Genomic DNA, 26,888 nt, shown 5'->3' on the forward strand with positions numbered 1-26,888 from the left:
GTGTCTAAACACAGTCGCCAATATGGTTCAGGCCACAGACTTTATTCAGCCCTATCTGACGCTACAGATCAGTACCTATGAGAGGATGTTGCTGACAAGATTCAGGCTAGATATTTTCTTCAGGCTAGTAGCCTTCTACGATGGAAATAGGTGGGACCTACCTTTCCCTGTTTGTCCTTGCGATGCAAAATCAAAACAAACTAATCTACATACAATACTGTTTTGCAAATTCCTCACATCGCAAAACATGGCTGCTACCATTGTTAAGGCAGAGGGGACTGAGACAATGTCGCCCTGCAATGCTCCGTCTCCAATTGCTAGAAACTAAATCTGTGTGTTATCATGTCCTGAACTTTTTAAAATGTGTCATGACACATAGGAAAAATCTGTAAAAATGTATTTTGGATGTGGCTTTTGATAACGCAATGAAATAATACCCCACATTATTTTATATGTATTAGCTTGACTTCGCCCGAATTTTAGCATGTAATATGTTTATTTTTTATATATTTTTTATTTTATAAGATATGAAACTGTATTTTCAAAATGTTACTTTTATGGTTTGCCAATGTGTAAAACCGAATAAAGGAATTTATTTAACTATTTAACAGTCGCGAGTTACTATTGACTTATAATGGGAACGTAAAAGTTACAAAGTTACAGTTTTAGGGCACTTCCGGATGGACTACGACAAAACCCCTTTAGACTAGGACACTTCGAGAGTTAAGACCCACAGGAGCACCGGAGTACTCGTGTTACCTCACCCAGGAAAGCCGGGTGCATAGGTGCCTTTTGGTGTCTGGTTTCGTCAATGTTTTTTATGGAGATCTGCAAAGAAGTGCTGCAGGCGACCAGAGGAAAAGTGTCCGGGTGGATCGAGGAACTGAAGAACCTGAAAGCAGAGGGGACAGAGTCTGGGTCACTAGCCAGTGACCAGGAAGGAACCAGGTGATGTGGAGATGATTTTAGGTGAAGAGGTGAAGCTTGTCTCTGCAGCCACGAGGACCAGGAGGGGTCGACGACGACCAGGAGCTGGATTCGAGCTGTCTCACGAAGGATCTAGTTGACTGCGACGTCTGTATCAGGATTGGACCCAACAAGCCTTGGCAAACGCAACCCACGCAACGCAACCCACGCAGGAAGTGAAGATTGGCTTCGGTGCAGACCAGCAAGGTCTGGGTAGCTTCTCCTTTGCAGGGAAACTGGAGCAAGCCTGGAGCAACCAGGAAAGCAGTTTGGTTTCAAAAGTAGGTCTTCAGAGGGTCAACTAGCCAACGGGCTAGCAACCGGGAAGACGGGTCAAGCAGAAATGCAAGAGCAGGCCCCACGCGGCACTCGTGGAGTGTGGAGGGCTGAGCTTCGGTGCAAATGGTTCTCGAGTCTGGGGCTTCTCGTACCCCAATGCACAACTTCGAGATACCTCAGGAGTCGATGCAGTTAACAAAATGCAGGCTGTCCAGGGTGTCTGGTCCCACGTCTCTCGTGTCCGCCACGGGTCTCCGCTTTGCTGTGGATGTGGATCGAAGTCAGAGAAGTCTGGAAGTCCAGTTCCTGTCTCGCTGAGTCTTCGGGTTCCGGCTGGAGCGTCGACAAAGCAGACCGGCAAGTTACTGGTGGTGCCTGTTTGCACAGGGTGGTCCCTCCTTGACCACAAGGGAGATGTCTTCAGTCTTCTAGTCGAAATAGAACGTCGAAGGTCCAAGAGTTCTGTATCAAAGGTTCGTTCCAGGATAATGTAAAGTCCTGGGGACACAACTCAAATACTTATACTAAGAAAAGGGGCTGGATTACCTGCTAGGTCCCTCCTATGGGTGGACCTGGGAAGGGGGTGGTGTCAAGTTTTGTGCCAGAGCGGGGCTGGAGTGCCCCAGCAACTGGTTTGAACCGGGCTATGCATGGAGCACCCTGTGTGCCCCAGGCAGTGTCTCAAACAGCATCTGTTGCTGCAGCCCTCCCTGTCCCAATACACAAAACCTCACTGGACAGGAAACCTATTGTCCAGGCTGCCCTAGCTGGAGTCTCCCTCAGCAACAGGAGGTCAGACTCGTGTCTGTGGCGGCAGCAGCATCCATTTTGTGATGCTGAGGCTCTGTTTAACTTTAACCGGGTAAAGCAGTAACTACATGTCTTCTACCTCTAGAAGGGTGGAATGCTACCCCCCCCCCCCCGGCCAGGACTGGCGGGGGAGGGGTAGTATTCCAAAGTGTTTGATACCTTACACAACATGTTTTGATAAAGCCAAACCAAAGTTAGCAATAAACACGAGGATTATAATGCACTTAAGAGTATATGGTATGGCTATATCATAGAACAGCTATAAGGAGATGGTTCCGAAAGCGGCAGAGGGGCTCAGCTCATGCAAGGGCACCCTCTCACACAAAACCAAGCACTCAGCCTCCAGGATTGTTAAGGCCTGCCATAGGAGTGACTTATAGGTTACTATGTGTCCATAAATAAGGTAGATATAGATATACTATATGATTACGCAACCTTACCCAAGCTGAGTGATCAGCCTGTGGTGTCAGTTTAGATGGCCAGCCAGGGGTGGCAAAAGATATGCTGCAGCCCCTGGTAGGCCTTGGATGCACCTATGCCTGGGTTCCTATGGTACACTATACAGGGGCTCACAAAGGTGACTCAATTCCCAATTAGGTATGTACCTAAAGTGCACGGTATCAATTTAGAGAGAGAACAGCTGGGCAGTGGGTCTGATTAGCAGGCCCACAGCCACACTAAAGTCGAAAAACCAGAGTATCACAGCAAAAAGTGGGGGTGACCATAGGAAGCAGACCCTACTCTCCTACAACATATGGGAGGATCTCCCCACACAAAATATAGGTGAAATGGAGAGTTGCACGTTTGGGTTTGTGAAAAGCATTTTGTAGTAATTTAGTATTAACTATTGTAGTACTAGAAATATAGTTTGTGAATAGGCTCCTTAGTTTCTTATTTGTATGATAAGTGTTATGCTCAACAAATAACTGTAGGAAATCGCATGCCATTGTTTACTGTGATTGTAAATTTAAACAAACTCAGCACTTCAAATGCATGTCAAGTCTGTCATAAATCATTAATAGAAAGCATAGTATATAAAGACATACATTTTTATAGCTGAGCAGAATGCAAGAAGACCCGCTGTAAGGATAAAACCAATTCTGTATTGATAATTTGTCTGTTCTTGTAATAGTTTGGAGCCTGAACAATTTATGAACAATTTATCTTTGTATTGTAGTCAACGTGCTTTTTTCTATTCGAACAAGAGGAACAAGGAAAAGGAGGCCTGAGAGGACCATACAAGGGAGACTATTGGAAAAAGAAATTCACTATCATTGGGTGTTTAAACAAACAAAAAGGAACAAGCATTGGAAATGCAATAGGTCTCGCAGTAGTAAAGTTTGAGCTATAGGTATTATTTATTTTTTTGTTTTTTATTTATGTGTTGTTTTTTCTAAATAGCTAAATTAATAGCTTTCTTCTTTACAAAGCCAATAGTTATAATTTTTGTAAATGTGACACCTCTAGCATTTGTAAAGCAACATGTTTTGTATTAACCGGACTTATATGTGACTTATATGTATTGATATAAAAAAAATCAATGGCTTTAAAAAACAATTAATAATTAATACGTAAATAAAATGGATTTTTTTTTATATTGCCAATAGCTTAAAGTTTATTAAATATATTTAGTGAAGATGCTGTGGTTGCGCTGAGTGAGGGTGAGTGAGGGTGAGAGTGAGTGAGGGTGAGGGTGAGTGAGGGTGAGAGTGAGTGAGGGTGAGGGTGAGTGAGGGTGAGAGTGAGTGAGGGTGAGTGAGGGTGAGGGGTTGAGGGTGAGTGAGTGAGGGTGAGGGGTTGAGGGTGAGTGAGTGAGGGTGAGGGTGAGTGAGGGTGAGTGAGGGTGAGTGAGGGTGAGTGAGGGTGAGTGAGGGTGAGTGAGGGTGAGTGAGGGTGAGTGAGGGTGAGTGAGGGTGAGTGAGGGTGAGTGAGGGTGAGTGAGGGTGAGTGAGGGTGAGTGAGGGTGAGTGAGGGTGAGGGGTTGAGGGGTTGAGGGTGAGTGAGGGTGAGGGATTGAGGGTGAGGGGTTGAGGGTGAGTGAGGGTGAGTGAGGGTGAGTGAGGGTGAGGGGTTGAGGGTGAGGGTGAGTGAGGATGAGGTGTTGAGGGTGAGTGAGGGTGAGGGGTTGAGGGTGAGGGGTTGAGGGTGAGGGGTTGAGGGTGAGTGAGGGTGAGTGAGGGTGAGTGAGGGTGAGTGAGGGTGAGTGAGGGTGAGTGAGGGTGAGTGAGGGTGAGTGAGGGTGAGTGAGGGTGAGTGAGGGTGAGTGAGGGTGAGTGAGGGTGAGTGAGGGTGAGTGAGGGTGAGTGAGGGTGAGTGAGGGTGAGTGAGGGTGAGTGAGGGTGAGGGGTTGAGGGTGAGGGAGGGTGAGGGTGAGTGAGGGTGAGGGTGGGTGAGGGGTTGAGGGTGAGTGAGGGTGAGGGATTGAGGGTGAGGGGTTGAGGGTGAGTGAGGGTGAGGGTGAGTGAGGGTGAGTGAGGGTGAGGGGTTGAGGGTGAGTGAGGGTGAGGGGTTGAGGGTGAGTGAGGGTGAGGGGTTGAGGGTGAGTGAGGGTGAGGGTGAGTGAGGATGAGGTGTTGAGGGTGAGTGAGGGTGAGGGGTTGAGGGTGAGTGAGGGTGAGGGGTTGAGGGTGAGGGGTTGAGGGTGAGTGAGGGTGAGTGAGGGTGAGGGGTTGAGGGTGAGTGAGGGTGAGTGAGGGTGAGGGTGAGGGTGAGTGAGGGTGAGGGTGAGTGAGGGTGAGTGAGGGTGAGGGTGAGTGAGGGTGAGTGAGGGTGAGGGTGAGTGAGGGTGAGGGGTTGAGGGTGAGTGAGGGTGAGGGGTTGAGGGTGTCTAAGGTCTCATCTGCATAACAACGATCTGATCAATAGTGTTTAAAGATGGCTCCTATTGGTTTAATCAAGGGCAGCTGTACAGCTCTATCGGGTCAGAGTTTCCAGGGAGTTGTTGTGTGCGTTTGTGACTGAATTCAGTGTACGCTGGGCCCTTACTGTTTGTCTCCTTACAAGTGACTGAATAGTCAGGTATTGCACATTCACAATGTCCGTGGTTTATGTTCGGAGCTGTGTCTTAATGGCTGCTGTTGTAAGAGGTCATTTGTGGTGCTCTGTTCAGGCCCACGCCATTATTTATTTCTGCCCTTTCGTAATACCCTGAATATACATACCCCTGGCATTGTCTGTCATATTATTGCTTCCGAACATTATTCAGTTTATCACTGGAATACCCGAGTAAAGGAATGCAGCACTCTTCCTATGTTCTTTCTTTGTGGACACCGATGTAAAATTAACCTCTTTAGAAATCAGGATTTGCATCCCCAAAATATATTTGAGAATCACATCTCGGCACATTTATCCTAAAAGCAGAACTAATGAAATGAGTACCACTGGTGTCGGTGAGAACACGTGATATGCCACAGCTGCTCAGTGTGCGGTCAGTACGCTACTTAAATGGTCATTGGTATATTAATGGACCCAAAAAAATCAGTGTGCGGGTAATATAATTAAGGGTGTGCACGTGCGTGTTTGAGGTGGTTTCGTGCAATTGTTGCAGAATGGATTCTGAACCAAATCACTTTGTAGTCTCAAACTTTGACATTTACATAGCGCCCAGCTGTCAGAAGCGCTGCCTAAAGCTGCAACTGCAGCGCTTTAGGAAGGCATTCAGATTACATTTTGTACCAACAGGATGTCAGCATTTTACTTTGCGAGAGCACGCTAGAGAACAGAAACAGCAACAACATTGGCGGTTCAAAGGCTAGACTCCTTAATCCGAAATATGTTCCACTGGCTATGGGTTCCAGCAACAGAAAGGCAGCGCCATTTCTCGCGCCAGTAGTGGCACGCAGCCGCTGGGGTGACCGCAGCTCACACAAAGTAGGGGCTGGCATTCCTGGGATGCCAAAGATCTGAGGTGGGGGAGGGAGAGGTGAAAGGCTTCACAGATTTGTTCAACAAGGAAGTAATAAACAATGCGCGACGTCGGGAACTGCGGGCGAGCTCTTTTTGTGTGCATATAAAGTGTCAAATAAAGCGACTGCCAAGGTAGCTGTAGCCAAGGCGTGGAACGGCCGCCATTGTCCCGGGCTGATTGGAATGGAAAGTGAAATGTTTCAGGAAAGCATGTCGTGCCTGCATAGAAGAAGCTCATTAAAGACAAGACGGAGGGAAGAGAGGGGAGGGGGGAGGAGAAATGCGACACGGCGGGAAGGGGAGGGGGCGGAGCGGGTAAAATAAACAAACAAGACGGAGGGAAGAGAGGGGAGGGGGGAGGAGAAATGCGACACGGCGGGAAGGGGAGGGGGCGGAGCGGGTAAAACAAGACGGACGTGCACGCGCTTTTAAGCTCAATGCGCATGCGCATTGAGCTTAAAAGTCACGGGCACTGCAAGGAATCGCCACGATTCCTTGCAGTGGATAAAGAGTGGATAAGCCCCCATAGTCTCGCTTGCTCGATGCGCATGCGCATCGACAGGCGAGACCTAAAAACGAGTTCTTTAAAAGTGAGCAGAGGAAGCATAGAAGCCAGCCAATCAAAGAGATGGTAAACAGGCACAGCTCCGTGGGAGGGACAAACAACAAAAGCCAATGAGCAGAAAGCTAACAAATATGAGTAACAGTAAAGCCAACCAATGGTAAGCTATGGTTGCGTTCCCAGCACCTGTATGTTCTTGGTAAGCCCACAATATGTATTGTCCAACCAAACAACAAATGCTGTCTGGTAGGCTAGACTTAACAAGCTCTGGCAAAGTCAATAGGTATCGCCTATACAAGAGCTACTGGTTATGCCAATGTCTTTAGGCTGTGTAACGTTGTTTATAAATAAAGACAAAACCTTCTTTTACGATTATTTAGAGTGAAGATAGCAGTGCGGTGTTTTGGTTTGTTATCAGTGATGTTAAATTGTTCTAAGTGGTATTGTTTGTAGCTCACATTATGACTGCAATAAAAAGTGCTTCATTGACTTTACCAGGTATTTGTTTTGGCTTCAAAGGGAACATAAAGAACATATGTTGCTGGCTGTAAAACTGTCCCCGGGGCTTTGGCTGTTGGGATTACGGGCAGAGCTGTGCACTTTTGCACCGTGGAAGTAAGTTTGAGTCTTGGCGTCGGTTGACCATCCTTTGATTCTGGGCACATCCGTTATTCTGTCCGTGCATAAAAACATGAATGTGATTTTACGATAAAACAAATCGAACGGCTCTTAAAGTGATGTAAATCAATCTCAACAGTGTACACGGGGGAGCAGCACAAGCCTCGTGGTATGTGGGGGTCTGAGGTTTTATGCATGAGAGGGTCCCAGTGCCATGTCAAAGGTGGCCTGTGTGCCCGCCAGTTTGGTGGCTTGATGCTGTACTGGGGGTTAGGTGGAGCAATTAACATGCCAGAATGGGCAGGGATTGTCTTACCTTTACCACATTGTGCCCGCAGTGCAAACATATACATTTCAAGTAAATGGTGTTGCACGGCGAGTTAAACACAATCACACGTTAAGGTAAAGGAGTAACTCCATTTAGTTAAGTTTGGCATTGCACCATGAGGACAATTCTTGCGTGGTAAATAAAGAGGCAGTGTAAGGTTGAGTCGGATACTTTAAACACACGCAAGGCGGGCACCTACTGCTAAAACTAAGCATCGCACGGGGAGGCTCGGCGCAGTTGGGTAAGTGTGGTTGTGTGGCCAGCTGAACAGAGTGGCATGGAGCTCCAAAGAAGGTGCTCTGCCATCTTAAAGGAAACACCTCGCTGTAAAGACACACGCTGCATGGCATCCCCCAAAGACAGAGACCCTGTGTTGTTGAGAAGTGTTGACACACCAATACCGTGAAGCCAGTTTATCACATTTCATGGTAAAGAGACTTCACCAGTGATGCTTGTAGTGTGAGGATGATATCACACTCGCCTTACTTTACTCGCCTTCCTTTTCCTCCTCTTGCCGTCTCTGCACTCGTGTCATATGGTTTAGCCCTTTGAGCCATCCAATAGGAGGACTCAGAAGAGCTCCCGGATGAGGGAAGCTTCCATTTCTAGTGTGTGCTGTCCATCTTCTAACGGGACTCACAGCTGGCCTGCTGTTGCCTCTGGTGCATCCGTGACATAGAAGGAAGAAAGAACAGCCCGAGGGTCACTTGGTCCCCCTGTCGTGTTGTGACCCCGAGCTTTCCTGTCTTGGCCTGTGCCTGAATTACAAGGGGGCCCAGACTTCTGGACTCAAGCAACCCATTTACTTTATCACATCGTAAGTAAAAAAACAGCCACCGACTTTAAAGCATTGGTAAATGCATTAGGTTTCGCCTATGTTTTTAATAATAAACTGTTTTTTGATGTAAGTTGTAGCTTGCTGTATTGTATTGTATTGTATATTGGATTTATATAGCGCTTATCACCCAGGGGTCTCTAAGCGCTTGCCTTGGGAACCCGTCCTGGTTTTTCCCTGTGAGATAGCCCCTACAGGGCATCCCCAAGGTGAAAGCCAGGCATCCCGCCGCGGGGGGCTGTTGTGGAGATTAAGCAAGCTTAATGCCCAGAGTTGCAGAGTGGGAACCCATGATTAGGTCAGGCACCGAAGCGAGAATTATCGAGTCCGTGGACATTTGAGCTCAAGACCCTGCCGCGTCGGGAATTGAACCCTGGTCCCAGGTCTGACCTCTGCTTCAGGGTCTGCCTGCTCTAACCAGTGAGCCACACTTCTCCAGTAGTTGTACAGTGTAAGTTACAGAAAGTCTTAAAATGTTATGACGTTAATGTACAAAAAGGCAATATATTGTGTTACTAGTAGTATAGTGCGGATAAGTAATAGCAAAATTCTGAAAAATTAAATGAAAGAGGGAAATAATATAATTAATTGATGTCCTAGCAACATTATCTGTTTAGGGGAGTAATGACAACATTTGAGTAACGGTGGCACGGCACCTGCTGCACCATTCAATTCATAGCCCTACTGCCTGTAAGATAACCGCACTTGTTACTGCCGGTTTAGAAGTAAAATATTGTACTATTTGGTGTTTAGGAGGGTTCTTAGCACTTTGGGCTCTGGTGACACAGCACCTGCTGCACCACTGAAATCATGATGCTAGTGCCTGCAAGCAACTACGCTTGTGACTGCTTTAGTGGTGAAATATAGCAATATTTGGTGCTTAGAGGAGTTCTGAGAACTTTTGACCCCAGTACGATTGTAATCATGGCCCTAGTGCCTGCTACATAACGGCATTTGTGACTGCCTGTTTAGTAGTAAAGTTTAGCAATAATTGGTATTTAGTGGGGTGCCTGGAGCTTTTGGTCCCGGTGCCACTGCACCTGCTACTCTACTGAAATCATGGCCTCTAGCACTTGCTAGACAACTAACTGCACTTGTGACTGCCTGTATAGTTTTTAAATATAGCAATATTAGGTGTTTAGAGGAGCTATAGCAAATTTTAGCCCCGGTTCCACTGCACCTTTTCCACCATTTAAATCAAGCCCCTTCCAACTGCAAGGTAACTAATTGTGACTGCCTGTATAGTAGTAGAATGTACCAATATTAGGTGTTTAGAGGAGTTCTGACAATGTTTAGACCCAGTGCCACTGCACCTACTGCACCATTCAAATCATGACCCTGTTGTCTGCATGGTAACTGCACTTGTGGCTGCCTGTTTAGTAGCAAAATATAGCATAGCTCTTGTATATTACCTTTATTTTTAGAGTGAAATGTTTATTATAACATTTAGAATTTGATCATAATGACTAAATGGATTAAGTTGAAAACAATCAATCCAATAATGCCTACAAAGTGCAAAGAAAGGTACCGAGGTATGAATAGGAAATGCTACAAACGCTCCACGGCATCTGCTTAGCACAACTAGGTAATAAAAAGCAAGCATTCCAGCAAACTATTAGAAGCTGTCTGCCTTTCCCGTGGAAAGAGATCATATCTTGACAGTGAATGGGGCTTAAACAGTGTGAAGAGCTTTAGTAGAAGTATCATAAATGCATGCAGTCAGGGTAAGTTAACAAGAAAAAAAGTTCCTCCCAAAAGCGAATGAACACAGTAATTCAGTCATGGGAACTGATAAGAGCCGACTTTTAAGATATATTAAATACAAGAGATTTCATGCAGTGCAGGCGAAAATGTAAAATGAGCCAAAACTCCCCCCACCCCCTTTCAGAGCCCTCTGTTTCAAGAAAAATGTTGAAGCAGATCCAGAAATGTCCACTTTTACAGCAGAAGCCATGAGGAAACCTTGGGAAATTAGTCTAATTTAAAACAGTGTGTGCTATATGTAGTGACCTGCTGGACACGGTCTAATGTTCCAGCATATGCGCCCTATGTAACCGGCCACTCCCCGAGGGCTGGCCTGTACACTCACCCCACACCCATCCATCACAGGTGCCACCGGTCAGTTGACCCTGCTAATAAAAGGGGCTGGGCGCACGTGCATTAAGGGCCTCATTACGATGTTGGTCGGAAAGCCTTTTTCGGGATAGTTTCCAACTAACTCTGGTTCGGGGAGTCCGACCAACCGATTACTATGTTTCCAAACACCGTTGGGTCGGACTCTCATTGACTTCAAAGGGAGCCTGTGTTCCAACCGACAACACAGTCTTCCACTGAATAACAGGGTGGTTGCGGAAAACCTTGCGCCCTTGTGCATGGTTGGAAAGAGGAGTCCTATAGGGGAACTCCACGGACCCCAACCGGAGGCCTCTGGGTGAAGGGGGCTTTCCAACAGCTGTTTCATGTCAAACAGACCGATTTGGCACGGCTGTCGGAATCTGACATCGTAGTTGGTTGTTCGGAAACGCAGCCCGTTTAGCTGTACGATTCGGCTTCAACAAACTCGTACTCTCCGATTACCGGTCAGAACCAATTCGGAATGACCGACTGGTTACCTTGTATAGTAATCGGTCGGATATGTATCCAAGTCAGTCGGAAATATGTGTTCCGATACAGTTTTGGACAAACCGAATGCCATTCGGAGCCTTTTCCGACTGCTTCGTAATCGGCCCCCAAGTGTCTGTGTGGTCATTAATGCTGCATGAGGGCCTGGGGCCCTAAACATTACACTATACTATGTCTTTAAAACAGCAACGTACGATCGCAATTTAAATATTAAAATGTCAAACTCCATAGTCAAATAAACTGTTGTGTGATGTGTGGTCATTGATCCATGTGGCAAAATTAAAACATGAATGATCAATGTCATAATTATTGTATATTTTACCGCCAGTGCAGAGATTCAAACTGGTGCTCAGATGCAAGTATGACCACCAGACTATTAATTAAAAGTAACCCAAGACAGAGAGGCCATATTAAAAGGATACAGACATGCAATGTCACACGAAAACTAAGCCTTGGCAACGAAAATGTTAATCCACCGAGAGAAGCACTTCCCTGAAGTTCTGCTAGAGCAACAAGCCATGGCAACACCAAGCGCTCTGGGCAGCAGCGCCTCGGGCCTAGCAATCAATCTGCAATTTAACAGTAGCATCAAGGGCATGATCTGAAGGAGCATAATAAACATGCACAGCAGTCTGCTGTCGAATCTTTAACAAGGTAAACCTCCTAACACGCTACTTAACATGTAAGGTAAGTTCCGTGGTTGTACTACAGACTGATGGCACCCATTAAACATGTCATCATGTATTAATGGTTTAGTCATGGAAATGGCAAATAAGGAACGGCGGTTTCATTTAATGTGCAGTATGCATTAACCGCACAGGCCATATTTTCATATTTTTATAACCACTCTGTGGTTGAGGCAACAGAAGTGCCCCCAGGTTTTAACTGAAGATATGGCGGCCACTGGGACCCCCGAGCATTGCCCCCTTAGAGCGCCTCTTAATTCAGTGCAGCGTGCCAGGATTCGGCTCTTTATTAATAGTTGTTGCTCCATGTCGATAGATGTATGTGTACGGTGCATGCACATTAACACTCTTCTGCACAGGGGGCTTCTTCTGCGAGGTGTTAAGAACCCAACTGTGTGCCCGCGTGGGGGCCTCTTCCTTTCAGTCACAAGCTACTCAAGGGTCTCTTTCCTCATCCAACATTAATTGGAACACACTGAATATCAGAGCCCAGTTTCTTCTTTTAACCTTTGAACATGCAGCACTAGACACAATTATTGGGCTTTTGCTTGTTGTATAGAAGGCAGCCTAGCCTGAACCCGGCCGGCGTGTGGAGAAGTGTGGCTCAATGGTTAGAGCTATATTTACAACAAGGGGTGGTGAGGGACAGAGTCTCTGAATTAAGCAGAAAGCTCTCACCCAGTCAAGAGATCAGGGCTAGATCCAACACCGTTTTTTAGCTCACTGCACCATCCCAGTTTCAGAACCTGGCTGTATGCAAATTAGTCTGTTCCTGTCCAGTGCATGATGGGAACAGGGCAAACCAAACTACAAAAGCCAATTCTTACACTGGGAAGGAAACAAGCTCCCGGGGACCGGTTTCTGGCATTACAGCCGTCTTCGGCCCGGTTTGCTTGAATCCTGATGGTGCAATGAGCAAGGGTCTCACATCTGAGAATACCCTTCCACGCTTGGGGTGGACAAAAATATTTACAACAAGGGGTGGTGAGGGACAGAGTCTCTGAATTAAGCAGAAAGCTCTCACCCAGTCAAGAGATAAATAACGGTGATGGATCAAGCCCTGATCTTTGGACTGGGTAAGAGTGGTCTGCTCAATTCAGACACTCTGTTCATCACCACCCCCTTTTGTAAATCAATGGTTAGAGCGGCAGACCCTGATGCAGAGGTCTAGCCCGGGACCAGGGTTCAATTCCCCGCCTCGGCGGGTCTTGGGCTCAAAAATTCCACGGACCACATCATTCTCGCCTCGGTGCCTATTCCAATCATGGAGTCCCACTCTGCAACTCTGGGCAATAGCTTGCTTCATCTCCACAACGGCCCCCACAACGCTAAGGATGCCTGGCTTCCACCTTGGGGGTGCCCAGGAGTGGACGCCTCACAGGGAAAGCCAGGATGGGTTCCACAGCGGTATTCGTACGAGCGCCTTGAGACCCTTGCGGGTGAGTAGTGCGCTATACAAGTATCAATTTACATTTATCACTCAGGGCCTTCGAGGCGCTAGAAAGGCACGGACCTCTTCTACATAAAGTTGTTTGAAGCACTAATTACAAAGCAGACCAGAAGCAGCGCTTTTCCTGGGCACAGGTTACATATAACATGTTTTTATTTTAGGCACGGGATTAATACGTGATTTACCCAAAATAACAGGATTCGAAGACTCAAAGATAAAGAAAAAAGTAGCCCCAGAAGAAAAGCAGTGGATGGACACAAGTACGTGGGCCATGCTCCAGGAGGAGGTTACGCAGACAAAAAAAGTACCAGCCCGCCAGCCCCACGCACAGAATGACACACAGAAAGTGAGAAGCTTTGCAATATGGGTGGAGACTGATGACGGAGAGCGTAGTTTTTAAACAAGCTCAGGTGTTTAGGTGGACCCTACAGCTGGGCGCTGGGATGGGGCCACGCTGATAGCTACCATGTCAAGGTGGACCCTACCGCTGAGATGGGGCCATGCTGATAGCTACCATGTCAAGGTAGACCCTACAGCTGGGATGGAACCACACCGATAGCTACCATGTCAAGGTGGACCCTACGGCTGGGATGGGGCCACGCTGAAAGCTACCATGTCAAGGTGGACCCTACCGCTGGGATGTGGCCACGCTGATAGCTACCATGTCAAGGTGGACCCTACCGCTGGGATGGGGCCACGCTGAAAGCTACCATGTCAAGGTGGACCTACTGCTGGGGATGGGGCCAGGCTGATAGCTACCATGTCAAAGTGGACCCTACCACTGGGATGGGCCCACACGGATAGCTACCATGTCTAAGTGGACCCTACGGCTGGGATGGGGCCACGCTGATAGCTACCATGTCTATGTGGACCCTACCGCTGGGATGTGGCCACGCTGATAGCTACCATGTCAAGGTGGACCCTACCGCTGGGATGGGGACACGCTGAAAGCTACCATGTCAAGGTGGACCTACTGCTGGGGATGGGGCCAGGCTCATAGCTACCATGTCAAAGTAGACCCTACCACTAGGATGGGGCCACGCTGATAGCTACCATGTCTAAGTGGACCGTACCGCTGAGATGGGGCCACGCTGATAGCTACCATGTCAAGGTGGGCTCTACCGCTGGGATGGGGCAATGCTGATAGCTACCATGTCAAGGTGGACCCTACAGCTGGGATGGGGCCACGCGGATAGCTACCATTTCTAGGTGGACCCTACCGCTGGGATGGGGCCACGCTGATTGCTACCATGTCAAGGTGGACCCTACCGCTGGGATGGGGCCACGCTGAAAGCTACTATGTCAAAGTGGACCCTACCGCTGGGATGGGGCCACGCTGATAGCTACCATGTCAAGGTGGAACCCTACCGTTGGGATAGTGCCATGCTGATAGCTACCATGTCTAGGTGGACCCTACTGCTGGGATGGGGCCACGCTGATAGCTACCATGTCAAGGTGGACCCTACCGCGGGGATGGGGCCACGCTGATAACTACCATGTCTAGGCGGTCCCTATCGCTGGGATGGGGCCCACGCTGATAGCTACCATATCTAGGTGGACCCTACTGCTGGGGATGGGGCCAGGCTGATAGCTACCATGTCTAAGTGGACCCTACCGCTGGGATGGGGCCACAATGATAGCTACCATGCCTAGGTGGACCCTACTGCTGGGATGGGGGCATGCTGATAGCTGCCATGTCTAATGTATGGCTGGTACTGAATTTTTATTTTTTTTCAAACATAATAGCAGAGTGACATATCTTTTGGTCCTAATGCCCTTGAACTTTATTGAGTCTTTTTTGTCAGAAACATGTTGACCACATAAGATAGGGTAGCCCTATTACTCTCTGCCCACTCATAAGTTTTAACTTTATCCAAAGGGGGCACCAGAATAAAGGGCAATTTTTGCCCACCACAACATAGTTTTTTTTACACTCTACAATATGTTTGCACTCTGCCCCTCACTTTGGTACATCATCATTGCGCATCTTGAAACAAAACACCTCCGCTCTTCCCCTTTGGTCATTGGGGAGTCGCTGCCCACGCTGGGTACCTTGCGGTCCTAGTACGAGGAGGGAGCCCAATGATAAAGCATGTCACCTTTAGGTGAGTGAGGGTTCCCATCCTAACAGTGAGTTGCTCTCTTTCTCTGCCTGTCCTCTAGGTTAGTTTATTCTTTACACTCAGACCACCAAGAAGTAAAATTGTGTGCAAGAACAAAAATAGTGTCGCCGGCAAGCGCAGACCATATAGAAGCAGGCAAATGAGAGGGATTAAGCTGCCAGCCAGTGGTATGCAAGGGGCGGACTGTAAGCTCATTGTATGTAAACAAAATATCTGGCAGAGACTGCCCATCCATTATCAATCGGCCACTTGGCAGTCAATTCAATTCTTTGATTTGAGACACATCTGGTCGCTAAGATTAAGATTGGGAGCACTTCTGTAAGTGTTTATACAATAAAAATGGAATCAATACAATATCAACCAAAGTAACCGAGACTGTAATTAATATGTGTTGAACTGACACAATTGGGCACTTCCTTGCGACACAGGTGATGATGGGTACTATCCCGGTATAAGGCTTACAACAACGCAGGGGCGACTGCTATGCGACAGGCCTGACACGCACGCTATGTACTAGCCTGAGGCTACTTGTTTATAGGCTGCATGGCTGGCAACACAGTGAGCACCCTGAAGATCCACCGGGACGACACTCCTCGCAATCTGCGATTGGCTCCACATTCGCACCAATGGTAATCATGTTTTTTATTCACATTTTTGTTTTAATTCTAACTATGAGCCTTTTTTTCTATATTATCTGTTTTTACCAAGATTTTTTGTATGGCTTATAAGCGGAGCAATGCATGTATTTAAATTAGGATCATGTTGTTCTAGTTCTCTGCATACACTGGCTCCTCCCTCTGTAGCATCAGCAGACCTTTCCACAACAGTTGGACTTGTCGTTGCTATCAGTCATCGAGATCAGTAAGGTCACTCTACGGCCTTCCCACGAACACTTAAGTACATAGTTTCAGGTTACCACCGTTGAATAGACCAATACCTTCGGACCTTCACTTAACTGAAGCAGAACTCTTTGAGGACCACGTGACAACACCCTGCTGCTTCCTGGTGATGAGTCTTGGTCTCTATTTACTGCCAACACTTGAGAAACTCCATTTAAGTAACAGGATAACCAGGGCTCAACAAAAGAGCAGGGAATGATGAACAGGCAGGATGTTCCCCCAGTTTGATTTGAAATCACAACTGGTGGTGGAGTACCATGGGATGTGCTTAGTAAAGCATAGAGTATTATTGAAGGAACCACAAAAGCACGTGAAAATATCATACAGGGTAGTGAGGGTAGTGCAACATGCATGAGGCATGAAGCCACAGGCAGAGAGCTTTCAGGAGGACACAACATTTCTAGTCGACCTGCAATATCCTTGTGCATGAACAGTCTTTGCATACAATATGTGGGTCTGGCTAGGACCAGTGCGTGTGATCTCTATGAGGGGACAGGATCCAGGTCTAGGGGTGCACAGCACGAAGGGATAATCAGTGCTGTCTGCTCTCTGGCCAGAAGCCAATGGCTCCTTTAATCGTAAGCCCGCCTCCCCTCCAACCCCACATGGACAGAGCACAACAGCTCACAGCACTGCAACTCTTGTCCCAATGGCCTTTATGCTGACTTGCGGCGCTATGTGTCCCACTGGTTCCCAAATCCATCCTTGTCACGTCTCTCTCTGGATGTGGCACGGCTGTGAACTAGCTGGTCCAAGCCTCCAACACTTACAGGAGGGGTCAAAGTCTGGGCGCCATCCTTAGTGGCCCTGTCGGTCTTTCCCTGCTGGTCAGACTTACCCAATCAATACTGAGAGACGCAGTGAGCAGAGCAGGGGTGAGGAGCCCTTCTGCTTTCAGAAAAGACATCTTCAAAGCTGCAATCGCTGCTGGGTCTCCTTCCTCCAATGGGTGAGTTTGTGAAGGAGTGGGTCCCTCAGTCTCAGCAGAAGGCAGCTGCCAGGACAGAGGCAGAAGAACTAATGCCACCACTTGTCTATAACAACGTATTAAAAGCAGCTACTGGAAATGTTCTCATAACAGGTACATCCTGATAATGTCGGAAAAAACACATAATAAGGAAACAAAAAAATGACCTTTGTAGGCTTACACCGTGGGCCCACATTGTGTATATAATTCAACTTCACTGCATTGCAAACGTCAGTTCATAATTCCCAAGGGATTTTCATTGTACAAGTATATAAGGTCTAAAATGAAGCAAGTACTTTTTTCTAAATGCACTGTTGTCTTCTTTTCTGCTGCCAGATAATATAGTCATCAATTGTTCATTATTATCGCCTGCGTAATTATCATGAATGCAAATGTTCACGAATAATTGTAACGCACTCAGTCCCTGGTATAGGTCTTGTTTACGCTATATAAAATACGAACAAACTGCGATAAACTAAATCCAAACACAGATAAAGTTTGGTCTGATTTACTCTTCGAAAGGTCACCAAGCTTAAACATATAGCTTAAACTGATCCCCAAATACCTTAGAACAAGTTCAAAACATACTGCAGAACCTCACTTACAAGTAGAAGCCAAGGAACTGGGGCTGTTCATTTGGCTGGAGATACTCAACTCACGATTGGATCCCAAGAGAGACAGATAAAGAAGGAAAATATTGATTCCGTCTCGATTCAAAGCTGGCGGACACAACCGAGGTTAAAATGAAAAGAAGTTGCCAATCAGTGGCAAAACAAACTGAGTTTAAGTTCCATATAGCAAGTACTTTACAGCCAGATTCGAAATTGGCATTGAAGGTGTAAACACAGGTCTCTGAGATGAATGCTGGACAAGTGTATTGTGCTTCTTGCGCACAAATGGCCTGAGATGTCATGAGTTGCATCTAAAGTAATTTCTTTTCCTGAAACACAACATGTCATTGGCAGATATTTGTTGCATTCAGATCCAGGATGTTTCTATAGGCTTTGAGTGTTGTCACAAATATACAATTTTCTTTTTCAGTAGAATGTAGCGGATTACTTTGAAGTATTAGTCTTTCTAAATTTCCAGGTAGGCGCTGCTAAAATGGTTTGAAACTCCCAACTTGCCTATTTACAAATTAAATTATGAACTTGTTTAATTTAAAATGTTACAAATCTTATTCTATGCTGTCGAATTGAAAGGAATTTTATAACCTAATTCGTAATTTAGGGGAGGATAATTATAACACTATCCAAAATTGGCAAAAACAAGAAGCAATCAGAATTTTTAATGTGACGTAACCAGAGTTTTTTAACACAGCTTTAAAAGACACGATGGCTGGTGGGGGAATTCCATAGCCTTAGCAAGACCACCGCCAAGGGACTGAGTGGCAACCAGTCACCTACATGTGCTGTGATTTCCAAAGTTAAGAATATCGTTCACCCTGAAAAACACTTCGAGCAAAATGAGAATTTTGAATGTGGAAGATTTTGACCCAGCTTCTTGACTGAAGCACAGGTTACAATTTCATATTTTTTGTTGAATAATATCATTTCTGTCACATTTTCCTTAAAAGGGATCTTTCTGTACAGAAAAAGATGTATCCGCTTGTCACAAACCATCAATGCAGAAAAGGGGGTGGTGATGAACAGAGTGTCTGAATTAAGCAGACCACTCTTACCCAGTCCAAAGATCAGGGCTTGATCCATCACCGTTATTTATCTCACTGCTCCATCCCAGCTCAGAACCTGGCTATATGCAAATCAGTCTGTCCCTGGCCCAGTGCATCATGGGAACAGGGCAGACTAAACTACCAAGCCAATTCTTCACCAGAAAGGAGACAAGCTACCGGGGACCGGTTTCTGGCATTTCAGCCTTCTTCAGCCCGGCTTGCTTGAATCCTGATGGAGCAGTGAGAAAGGGACTCATGTCTGAGTATACCCTGCCACACCTATGGTGGCCAAAAACAATTCAGAAAAGGGGGTGGTGATGAACAGAGTGTCTGAATTAAGCAGACCACTCTTACCCAGTCCAAAGATCAGGGCTTGATCCATCACCGTTATTTATCTCACTGCCCCATCCCAGCTCAGAACCTGGCTATATGCAAATCAGTCTGTCCCTGGCCCAGTGCATCATGGGAACAGGGCAGACTAAACTACCAAGCCAATTCTTCACCAGAAAGGAGACAAGCTACCGGGGACCGGTTTCTGGCATTTCAGCCTTCTTCGGCCCGGCTTGCTTGAATCCTGATGGAGCAGTGAGAAAGGGACTCATGTCTGAGTATACCCTGCCACACCTATAGTGACCAAAAACAATTCAGAAAAGGGGGTGGTGATGAACAGAGTGTCTGAATTAAGCAGACCACTCTTACCCAGTCCAAAGATCAGGGCTTGATCCATCACCGTTATTTATCTCACTGCCCCATCCCAGCTCAGAACCTGGCTATATGCAAATCAGTCTGTCCCTGGCCCAGTGCATCATGGGAACAGGGCAGACTAAACTACCAAGCCAATTCTTCACCAGAAAGGAGACAAGCTACCGGGGACCGGTTTCTGGCATTTCAGCCTTCTTCGGCCCGGCTTGCTTGAATCCTGATGGAGCAGTGAGAAAGGGACTCATGTCTGAGTATACCCTGCCACACCTATAGTGGCCAAAAACAATTCAGAAAAGGGGGTGGTGATGAACAGAGTGTCTGAATTAAGCAGACCACTCTTACCCAGTCCAAAGATCAGGGCTTGATCCATCACCGTTATTTATCTCACTGCCCCATCCCAGCTCAGAACCTGGCTATATGCAAATCAGTCTGTCCCTGGCCCAGTGCATCATGGGAACAGGGCAGACTAAACTACCAAGACAATTCTTCACCAGAAAGGAGACAAGCTACCGGGGACCGGTTTCTGGCATTTCAGCCTTCTTCGGCCCGGCTTGCTTGAATCCTGATGGTGCAGTGAGAAAGGGACTCATGTCTGAGTATACCCTGCCACACCTATAGTGGCCAAAAACGATTCAGAAAAGGGGGTGGTGATGAACAGAGTGTCTGAATTAAGCAGACCACTCTTACCCAGTCCAAAGATCAAGGCTTGATCCATCACCGTTATTTATATCACTACACCATCCCAGTTCAGAACCTGGCTATATGCAAATCAGTCTGTCCCTGGCCCAGTGCATCATGGGAACAGGGCAGACTAAACTAGCAAGCCAATTCTTCACCAGAAAGGAGACAAGCTACCGGGGACCGGTTTCTGGCATTTCAGCCGTCGTCGGCCCGGCTTGCTTGAATCCTGATGGTGCAGTGAGAAAGGGACTCGTGTCCCCCTAAAGGGGGTCAGAATATTCCGACTTTAGATGTAGATAGCAGAGCTGTCTCTGAAGTCCCAGTGACCTCACAAGAGATTTCTGTAGACAGAAGAGAGCGTTACACACAAAGCATAGCAGTCTCGGTTTTCAAACAGCAGCACTGTCTCGCACTGATAGGCACCGACTTTAACTATCAGATCTGTACTCCGGTAACACAGAACCTACACTGCCTGGCTTCGGTGTGAGCGTGTGAGCTAGCGGGGCTCCCGTGCTCGTAGAGAGCCCCTCCTGCTGCCGAGACTGACCCGCTGCCGAGGGAGAGAGGGACACACGGAAAGAGCCTGGTGAGTGGGGGGGGAGGAGATGTGTGCGTGTGTGTGTGCGCGTGTATCTGTGTGTGTGTGTGTGCGTGTGCACGCGCGTGTGTCTGTGTGTGTGTGTGTGCGTGCGCGCGTCCTGATCCATTGAGACTGTGAACAGCATGTCGGAATCGGAGTGCGTGTTCACGTGCGCGGCCTGATCCAATTCCGGCATGCTGCGCGTGCCCATCTCCTGTCTCCTTGAAAGCATAGCCGGTGACTATAGGTCTCGCGGCGAGACAGCGCTTCGCGCTGTAATCGCCAGGGCGACACCTAAAGGAGTGGGTCCAATACACACCATTGTTTTAAGCCAGTCGAGGTTGAAATTTCCTTCGTTCACGTTGAGCCGTCTCCCATCTGGACTTCGGAGTACATGAGTTACTTAAAACATACAAACATAAAAACTTTAAATTCACATAAGAATGTTAGTAAGTACAAAAGTCTACTATGGATACTAGTGGTTAGAGTTACATGTCTACAAGTTGCAAATTCACAGGTAAGTTCTAAAATCGCATACGAATGGTAGTAAGTACAAACGTCTACTACAGATACTAGTGGTCAGAGTTACATATATATAAGGTGCAGATTAGCTTGAGATTGCTCATTGCACCATCAGGATTCAAGCAAACCGGGCCGAAGACGGCTGTAATGCCAGAAACCGGTCCCCGGGAGCTTGTTTCCTTCCCAGTGTAAGAATTGGCTTTTGTAGTTTGGTTTGCCCTGTTCCCATCATGCACTGGGACAGGAACAGACTAATTTGCATACAGCCAGGTTCTGAAACTGGGATGGTGCAGTGAGCTAAAAAACGGTGTTGGATCTAGCCCTGATCTCTTGACTGGGTGAGAGCTTTCTGCTTAATTCAGAGACTCTGTCCCTCACCACCCCTTGTTGTAAATATTTTTGTCCACCCTAAGCGTGGAAGGGTATTCTCAGATGTGAGACCCTTGCTCATTGCACCATCAGGATTCAAGCAAACCGGGCCGAAGACGGCTGTAATGCCAGAAACCGGTCCCCGGGAGCTTGTTTCCTTCCCAGTGTAAGAATTGGCTTTTGTAGTTTGGTTTGCCCTGTTCCCATCATGCACTGGGACAGGAACAGACTAATTTGCATACAGCCAGGTTCTGAAACTGGGATGGTGCAGTGAGCTAAAAAACGGTGTTGGATCTAGCCCTGATCTCTTGACTGGGTGAGAGCTTTCTGCTTAATTCAGAGACTCTGTCCCTCACCACCCCTTGTTGTAAATATTTTTGTCCACCCTAAGCGTGGAAGGGTATTCTCAGATGTGAGACCCTTGCTCATTGCACCATCAGGATTCAAGCAAACCGGGCCGAAGACGGCTGTAATGCCAGAAACCGGTCCCCGGGAGCTTGTTTCCTTCCCAGTGTAAGAATTGGCTTTTGTAGTTTGGTTTGCCCTGTTCCCATCATGCACTGGGAAAGGAACAGACTAATTTGCATACAGCCAGGTTCTGAAACTGGGATGGTGCAGTGACCTAAAAAACGGTGTTGGATCTAGCCCTGATCTCTTGACTGGGTGAGAGCTTTCTGCTTAATTCAGAGACTCTGTCCCTCACCACCCCTTGTTGTAAATATACAAACCATCAATGGACTTTGCCTGTTCTCGCTCAAACCATGGGCAGATAATATGAGGATTCACATCTTAATAGAGAAGCATAAAAACTATATTTAAACAGTCACAAGGAAACCTCTGAATAACACCAGTTTAAATCAAGCACTACTACGTCGGGAACGTGTCAGCCTAAACAGCATTTTAAAATGTTCAAAAGAGAGATGGATATAGTTGCCCCATTTCCAAAGTTATAAAAGACACACAGTGATGCTATCTGTACCCGACCCTCCTCGCCTTTGCCCAAGATATTCACTGATCAAGCAACTTCCTTCCAAAATCAAGTGGACAGAGCAGAACAAAGGAATCAAACATTGAGGGGAAAACACATTTAGCTTGAAAGATTCCTAGTAAAATATGTATGCCTGCCAGCTTTTATACCAAAGTTAAAAGTGTTAAAAGTGTCTGCAGCGACTGCCACAGGCCAGTTTTACTTCTGCTTTCTTAACACCGAGACAAATGGTTACCCCCCCCCCCACACACACACACACACAAGTAAATGTAGTTTCAGATTATGGATGTGAAACTTATAAAGGCTTGGTAGTCATTCTGGTCAGACCAGACCGAGAAAGACTGCAACGCCATGGTGACCCATGTGATTAAAGAAATAAGCATTTTTGTGATTTTAAGCACAAAGGGTCGAATGAAAGTTTAGTGGCACAGGTTAGCTAAGAGCTGGAATCCCCCACCTTCAATGGATTTATTGAATTCACGACTTTCTAAAGTCACTAACAATGTTAATAACGAGGGGTACAAAAATGTGAAGTCAGAAAAAGGGCCAAAGAACTGGAAGACCCATTAGCAAGGCTAAAATATACAAACCTGGCTATTACTTTGATTTTAAAGCACGGATCACAGAGGCCTTCCAACTAAGAGTGTGAAGACTCCAGTCTGGGTCTTGCCCACAGAGAAAGTGCAAGGTGCTAGAGTCTAACAGTATGAATATGGCAAAAAAACATTTAAAGCAGAGAGATGGTTCATGGTCACGCACAGGGCTGTCCCTTATATCGATGATCACTCCACGCTCCTCTGTTGCGACGTTAGAACTCTCCGTGTTTAATAGGAGTCTTGAAAAGTACTAGAACTTGTAGCCTTGTAGCTACTACAAGATGCAGATAGGAAGAGAAGTCTAACTTGGCATAGGTAGAAGAGGTCAGGTTCGACCAAACCTAAGGTCCTCTTTGGTACTGCTATGACACCGCAATAGGGAGAAGGGACCAAAGACGAAGTAGATTAAGAAGAAAAAGCTGCTTACAGGTAAAAGACAGGATCTAATTAAAATCTAACAATGGATACCGTGTTGAAACATGGGTCCAATCTACGTAGGAGCAGGATTCCATACAGACAATGCATCTCAGATCAGCACACGGAGTCTCTGTTAGCAAGAGTTCACTTGACAAAGACATTGGAAAGAGAACCCAAGGCGTACATGCACCTATGCTAAGAAGCACCTCAGCCTATGCCTGAGTGAACAGCCAGCTTACCTTGAAAACGTTACAACACACACAGGACTGAGGCTAGACCTCTGGCTCGTTTCACACCATTCACATACTGAGAAAGATCACAAGACGCGGCCAAATAAAGTGACTGAGTTGGACTCCAAACACTGGCCCGTTACAGTTATTTGTCCTCCGCCATAACTTGCCTACCATACAAGGCATCGATAAAAGTCTCATTTAAAGCAATTGTCAAACCTATATTTGAAAACGTTTTCCTTTTTCATACTAACCAATACCAAGTACTTTACATCACACTGCAGCTAAAATTCTGAATTTTGAACAATGTATCTGCAATAAGATGCCCTGAAGTGGTATCAGGAAACCTGTTTGGCCCTTCAGGAGCATATCTCAAACAATCAATGAAAGAAAGACTTGAACACACATAGTAAAATTGCAGCTACATGAAACCTTTCAGCTCAAATGGTGTCATGAACAGCGACTGGGTCTAAGCAGATGCACATAGGAAAGAGTACAGTTTCTTACCTGGTCAGCACCAAAAGCCGTAATATTGGCCTTTACGACACCCACTCCAAGCCCCACAATAGCCAGTCCAAAAAAGGCAGTGATGGCACAGTAGCCACCCCCAACCTCCTCGCAGTTTACATAGTTTGAAGAACCATTAGGAGTGGAACAGTTCTCTATGGTGTTCAGGGGCACATCCCCACAGAAGATCAGGCGGGTCTGGGGGGAGGCCATGAGTGGAAAGGCTAGCATGCCAACCAGATAGAATACCATGCTGAACAAAATTGTCCAAAAACGGCTGAAGTGGGCATCAGCAATCCAGCCTCCAAGAGGTGCCATCAAGTAGGTTAGGCCCATGAAGAGCAGCAGCGCTTGGCTAGCTTTGGTCCCCTCCCATGAGTTTGGAGACATGTTCAGAAAGAGCACCAGATTGGCAGTCAAGCCATAGAAAGCAGTACGTTCTAGAAGAACAGCTAACAGCACAGCGGCACAGGCCATGCGGCGCCCCGAAAAGCCAAGGCCAGGTCCTGAGGATGATGAGGGCCCTCTCCAAGAGGAGCCCGAGCGCCCACTTTTACTTCCCAGGAGTGGGGTCTGCTCGTCCGAAGAATTGTCCATGGCTGCAGGTAGAGAGTGGTGCAAGTGGAAGTAAAATGTGTCACCTAAAAGGACAAACAGGTATAAAAGAGAAGGGAGGAGAACCCAAGGGGAAAGGAAGAGGTGGTCACAGGTGGGGCGTAGCAGAGAGGGTAATGTGGGGGTCAGGGCGTAAGAAACTGTCAATGTCAAATCTAATCTTCAAAGGGAAGGATTGGTACGTTTTTGCTTGGAAAATTGGAGACAGAAATCTGAGGGCTGTGGGGGGCACAGCTGGGCGATTTCTTAGGATGAGATGGCCACAAAATCAGGTGTTCAGCGAGGGGAGGAATATGGAGGGGAGGAATATGGAGCAGAGGTGAGGGGTCTGTGCAGGTATAATAAGAACAAAGGTTTGGAAGGAGAAACAGGAAGGACTGAGGGGTCAAAGGTCAAGAAAAGTGATAAGGGAGTGGTGCTTGAAGAGAAAAGGCTTAAGGAAGAATTCCAAGGAACGGGAATCACTGGAAGGGGGTGGGGGATGGGGGCTAAGAGGTCTTTGAGGAAGAGAGGCCCAAAGGAGCGAGTCTGTGGAAGGGGAATCACAGTGAGGAGGCGCACGAGGTCCTGTTAAAGGACCCCAGGGACAGGGGCTAGGAAAGAGTCTGTGAGGAGGACAGCCCTAGGGAGGCTCTGGGGTATTAAAGGGGGTGGGGGGGGGGGGGGTCTGAGTGCCACAGGGAGGGCCCACAAGAGGGGTTGTTGAATAGCTGGGGGTCCTGCAAGGCTGACAGCCCCTAGGGAGGCTCTGGGGAGGGGGTCACAAGGAGGATTTTGAAAGGGGCTGAAGGGTCAGAGGTGGGGACTGTAGGGAGGAGCAACTCAAGGGGGGGTTGCTGGGGCAGGAGTGTCACTGGGAGGGGTCACAACAGGGGCTGTTGAGTAGCTGGGGGTCCTGGTTAAGTATCTGAGGGGACATGGAGGGGGGGCATGGAGGGGGGGTCCTGTATGGATGTCAGCCCCGACGGGGGTCCTGTATGGATGTCAGCCCCGACGGGGGTCTTGGGCAGGAGTGTCTCCGGGAGGGGTCACTCGACGGGCTCTGAAGGGCGCTTAGAGGCTGGGAGGCGCTCTGTGTGGGTCCAGGTGAAGCTGCAGCCGCGTCTCTGTCTGTGGGTCACTCGTCCTGCTCCGGCCGCCGGCGCAGCGCTCCTTCCTGACCCTCTCGCAGGGCAGAGCCGGCTGGGAGCGCGGGGGCGGGGCAAGCGGGAGAGCGCGCGGCCGCCGCCGCCATTTTAGAGCGGAGCCCGGCGCGAGCACGGGCCAGGGGGGGGACCGGCAGGAAACCGGCAGATGAGAGCCAAGACGTACCCGACGTTGAAATAGTGGACTCTGCCTCAGGTGTGGCATAAAGAGTCGATAAAAACTCATAACGGCGAAAAGTATTTCCGCACTGTGAACATCTGAATTCTGTTCTCTATCGCTCCTGTCTGCAACAAGAAATAAAGACCTTCCTTACTAGTTGGCGATTCTCACCGAGCTTTCGCAGTAAGTCACTGTATTTACTCCACTTAAGCATGGCGCCCGTCTCGCTGTCCGCAAGGCCTCCTCGGCATCATAGCCCGTCCTCTAGTTCTAGCGCCTCTGTCAATCACGCTTCGACCTCGGTGACTGGCCCCGGAGAGCCCGCCTACTCTTTCACTAGAGAATAGACGAGGGCGTGGTTGAGGGCGGACACTGGGCGGGCCGCTTCGAACAGCTGATTCGCTGCTTTGGCCGTCCATTCCCTGAGAGCCTCCAATCAGATGTTATCACAACAACTGCACGTGGTGCGACGCGCGCAGTTTACGAACTGTAGGAGCCCGGTAGAGCGCGCCCTGGGCGGAGTGCATGGCAGCGCCTTGCATTCATGGGCGTGGCACGTTAGCTGGTGGCATGCCAGCTCCTGCATCCATGCTCGTCGCATGTCAGCTGGTTCCATGCCAGCTGGTTCCATGCCAGCTCCTTCCATACATGCT

At 47.7% G+C, this 26,888-nt stretch overlaps 1 protein-coding gene across 1 annotated transcript in view; it reads right to left on the bottom strand.

The window, feature by feature from the left end:
- Positions 1-26,072, bottom strand: part of LOC147663181 (solute carrier family 15 member 4-like) — a 316,719-nt gene extending 290,647 nt beyond the window's left edge. The window contains exon 1 of the mRNA XM_086950612.1: positions 24,316-26,072. Coding sequence (XP_086806738.1) covers positions 24,316-24,912 — 597 coding nt within the window. The 5' untranslated portion in view covers positions 24,913-26,072. The remainder of the gene's footprint in view (positions 1-24,315) is intronic.
- Between the last annotated feature and the right edge of the window lie 816 nt (positions 26,073-26,888).

This window comes from Lissotriton vulgaris, unplaced genomic scaffold, assembly GCF_964263255.1.
Source record: "Lissotriton vulgaris unplaced genomic scaffold, aLisVul1.2 SCAFFOLD_976, whole genome shotgun sequence".
In the NCBI taxonomy this organism is placed as follows: domain Eukaryota; kingdom Metazoa; phylum Chordata; class Amphibia; order Caudata; family Salamandridae; genus Lissotriton; species Lissotriton vulgaris.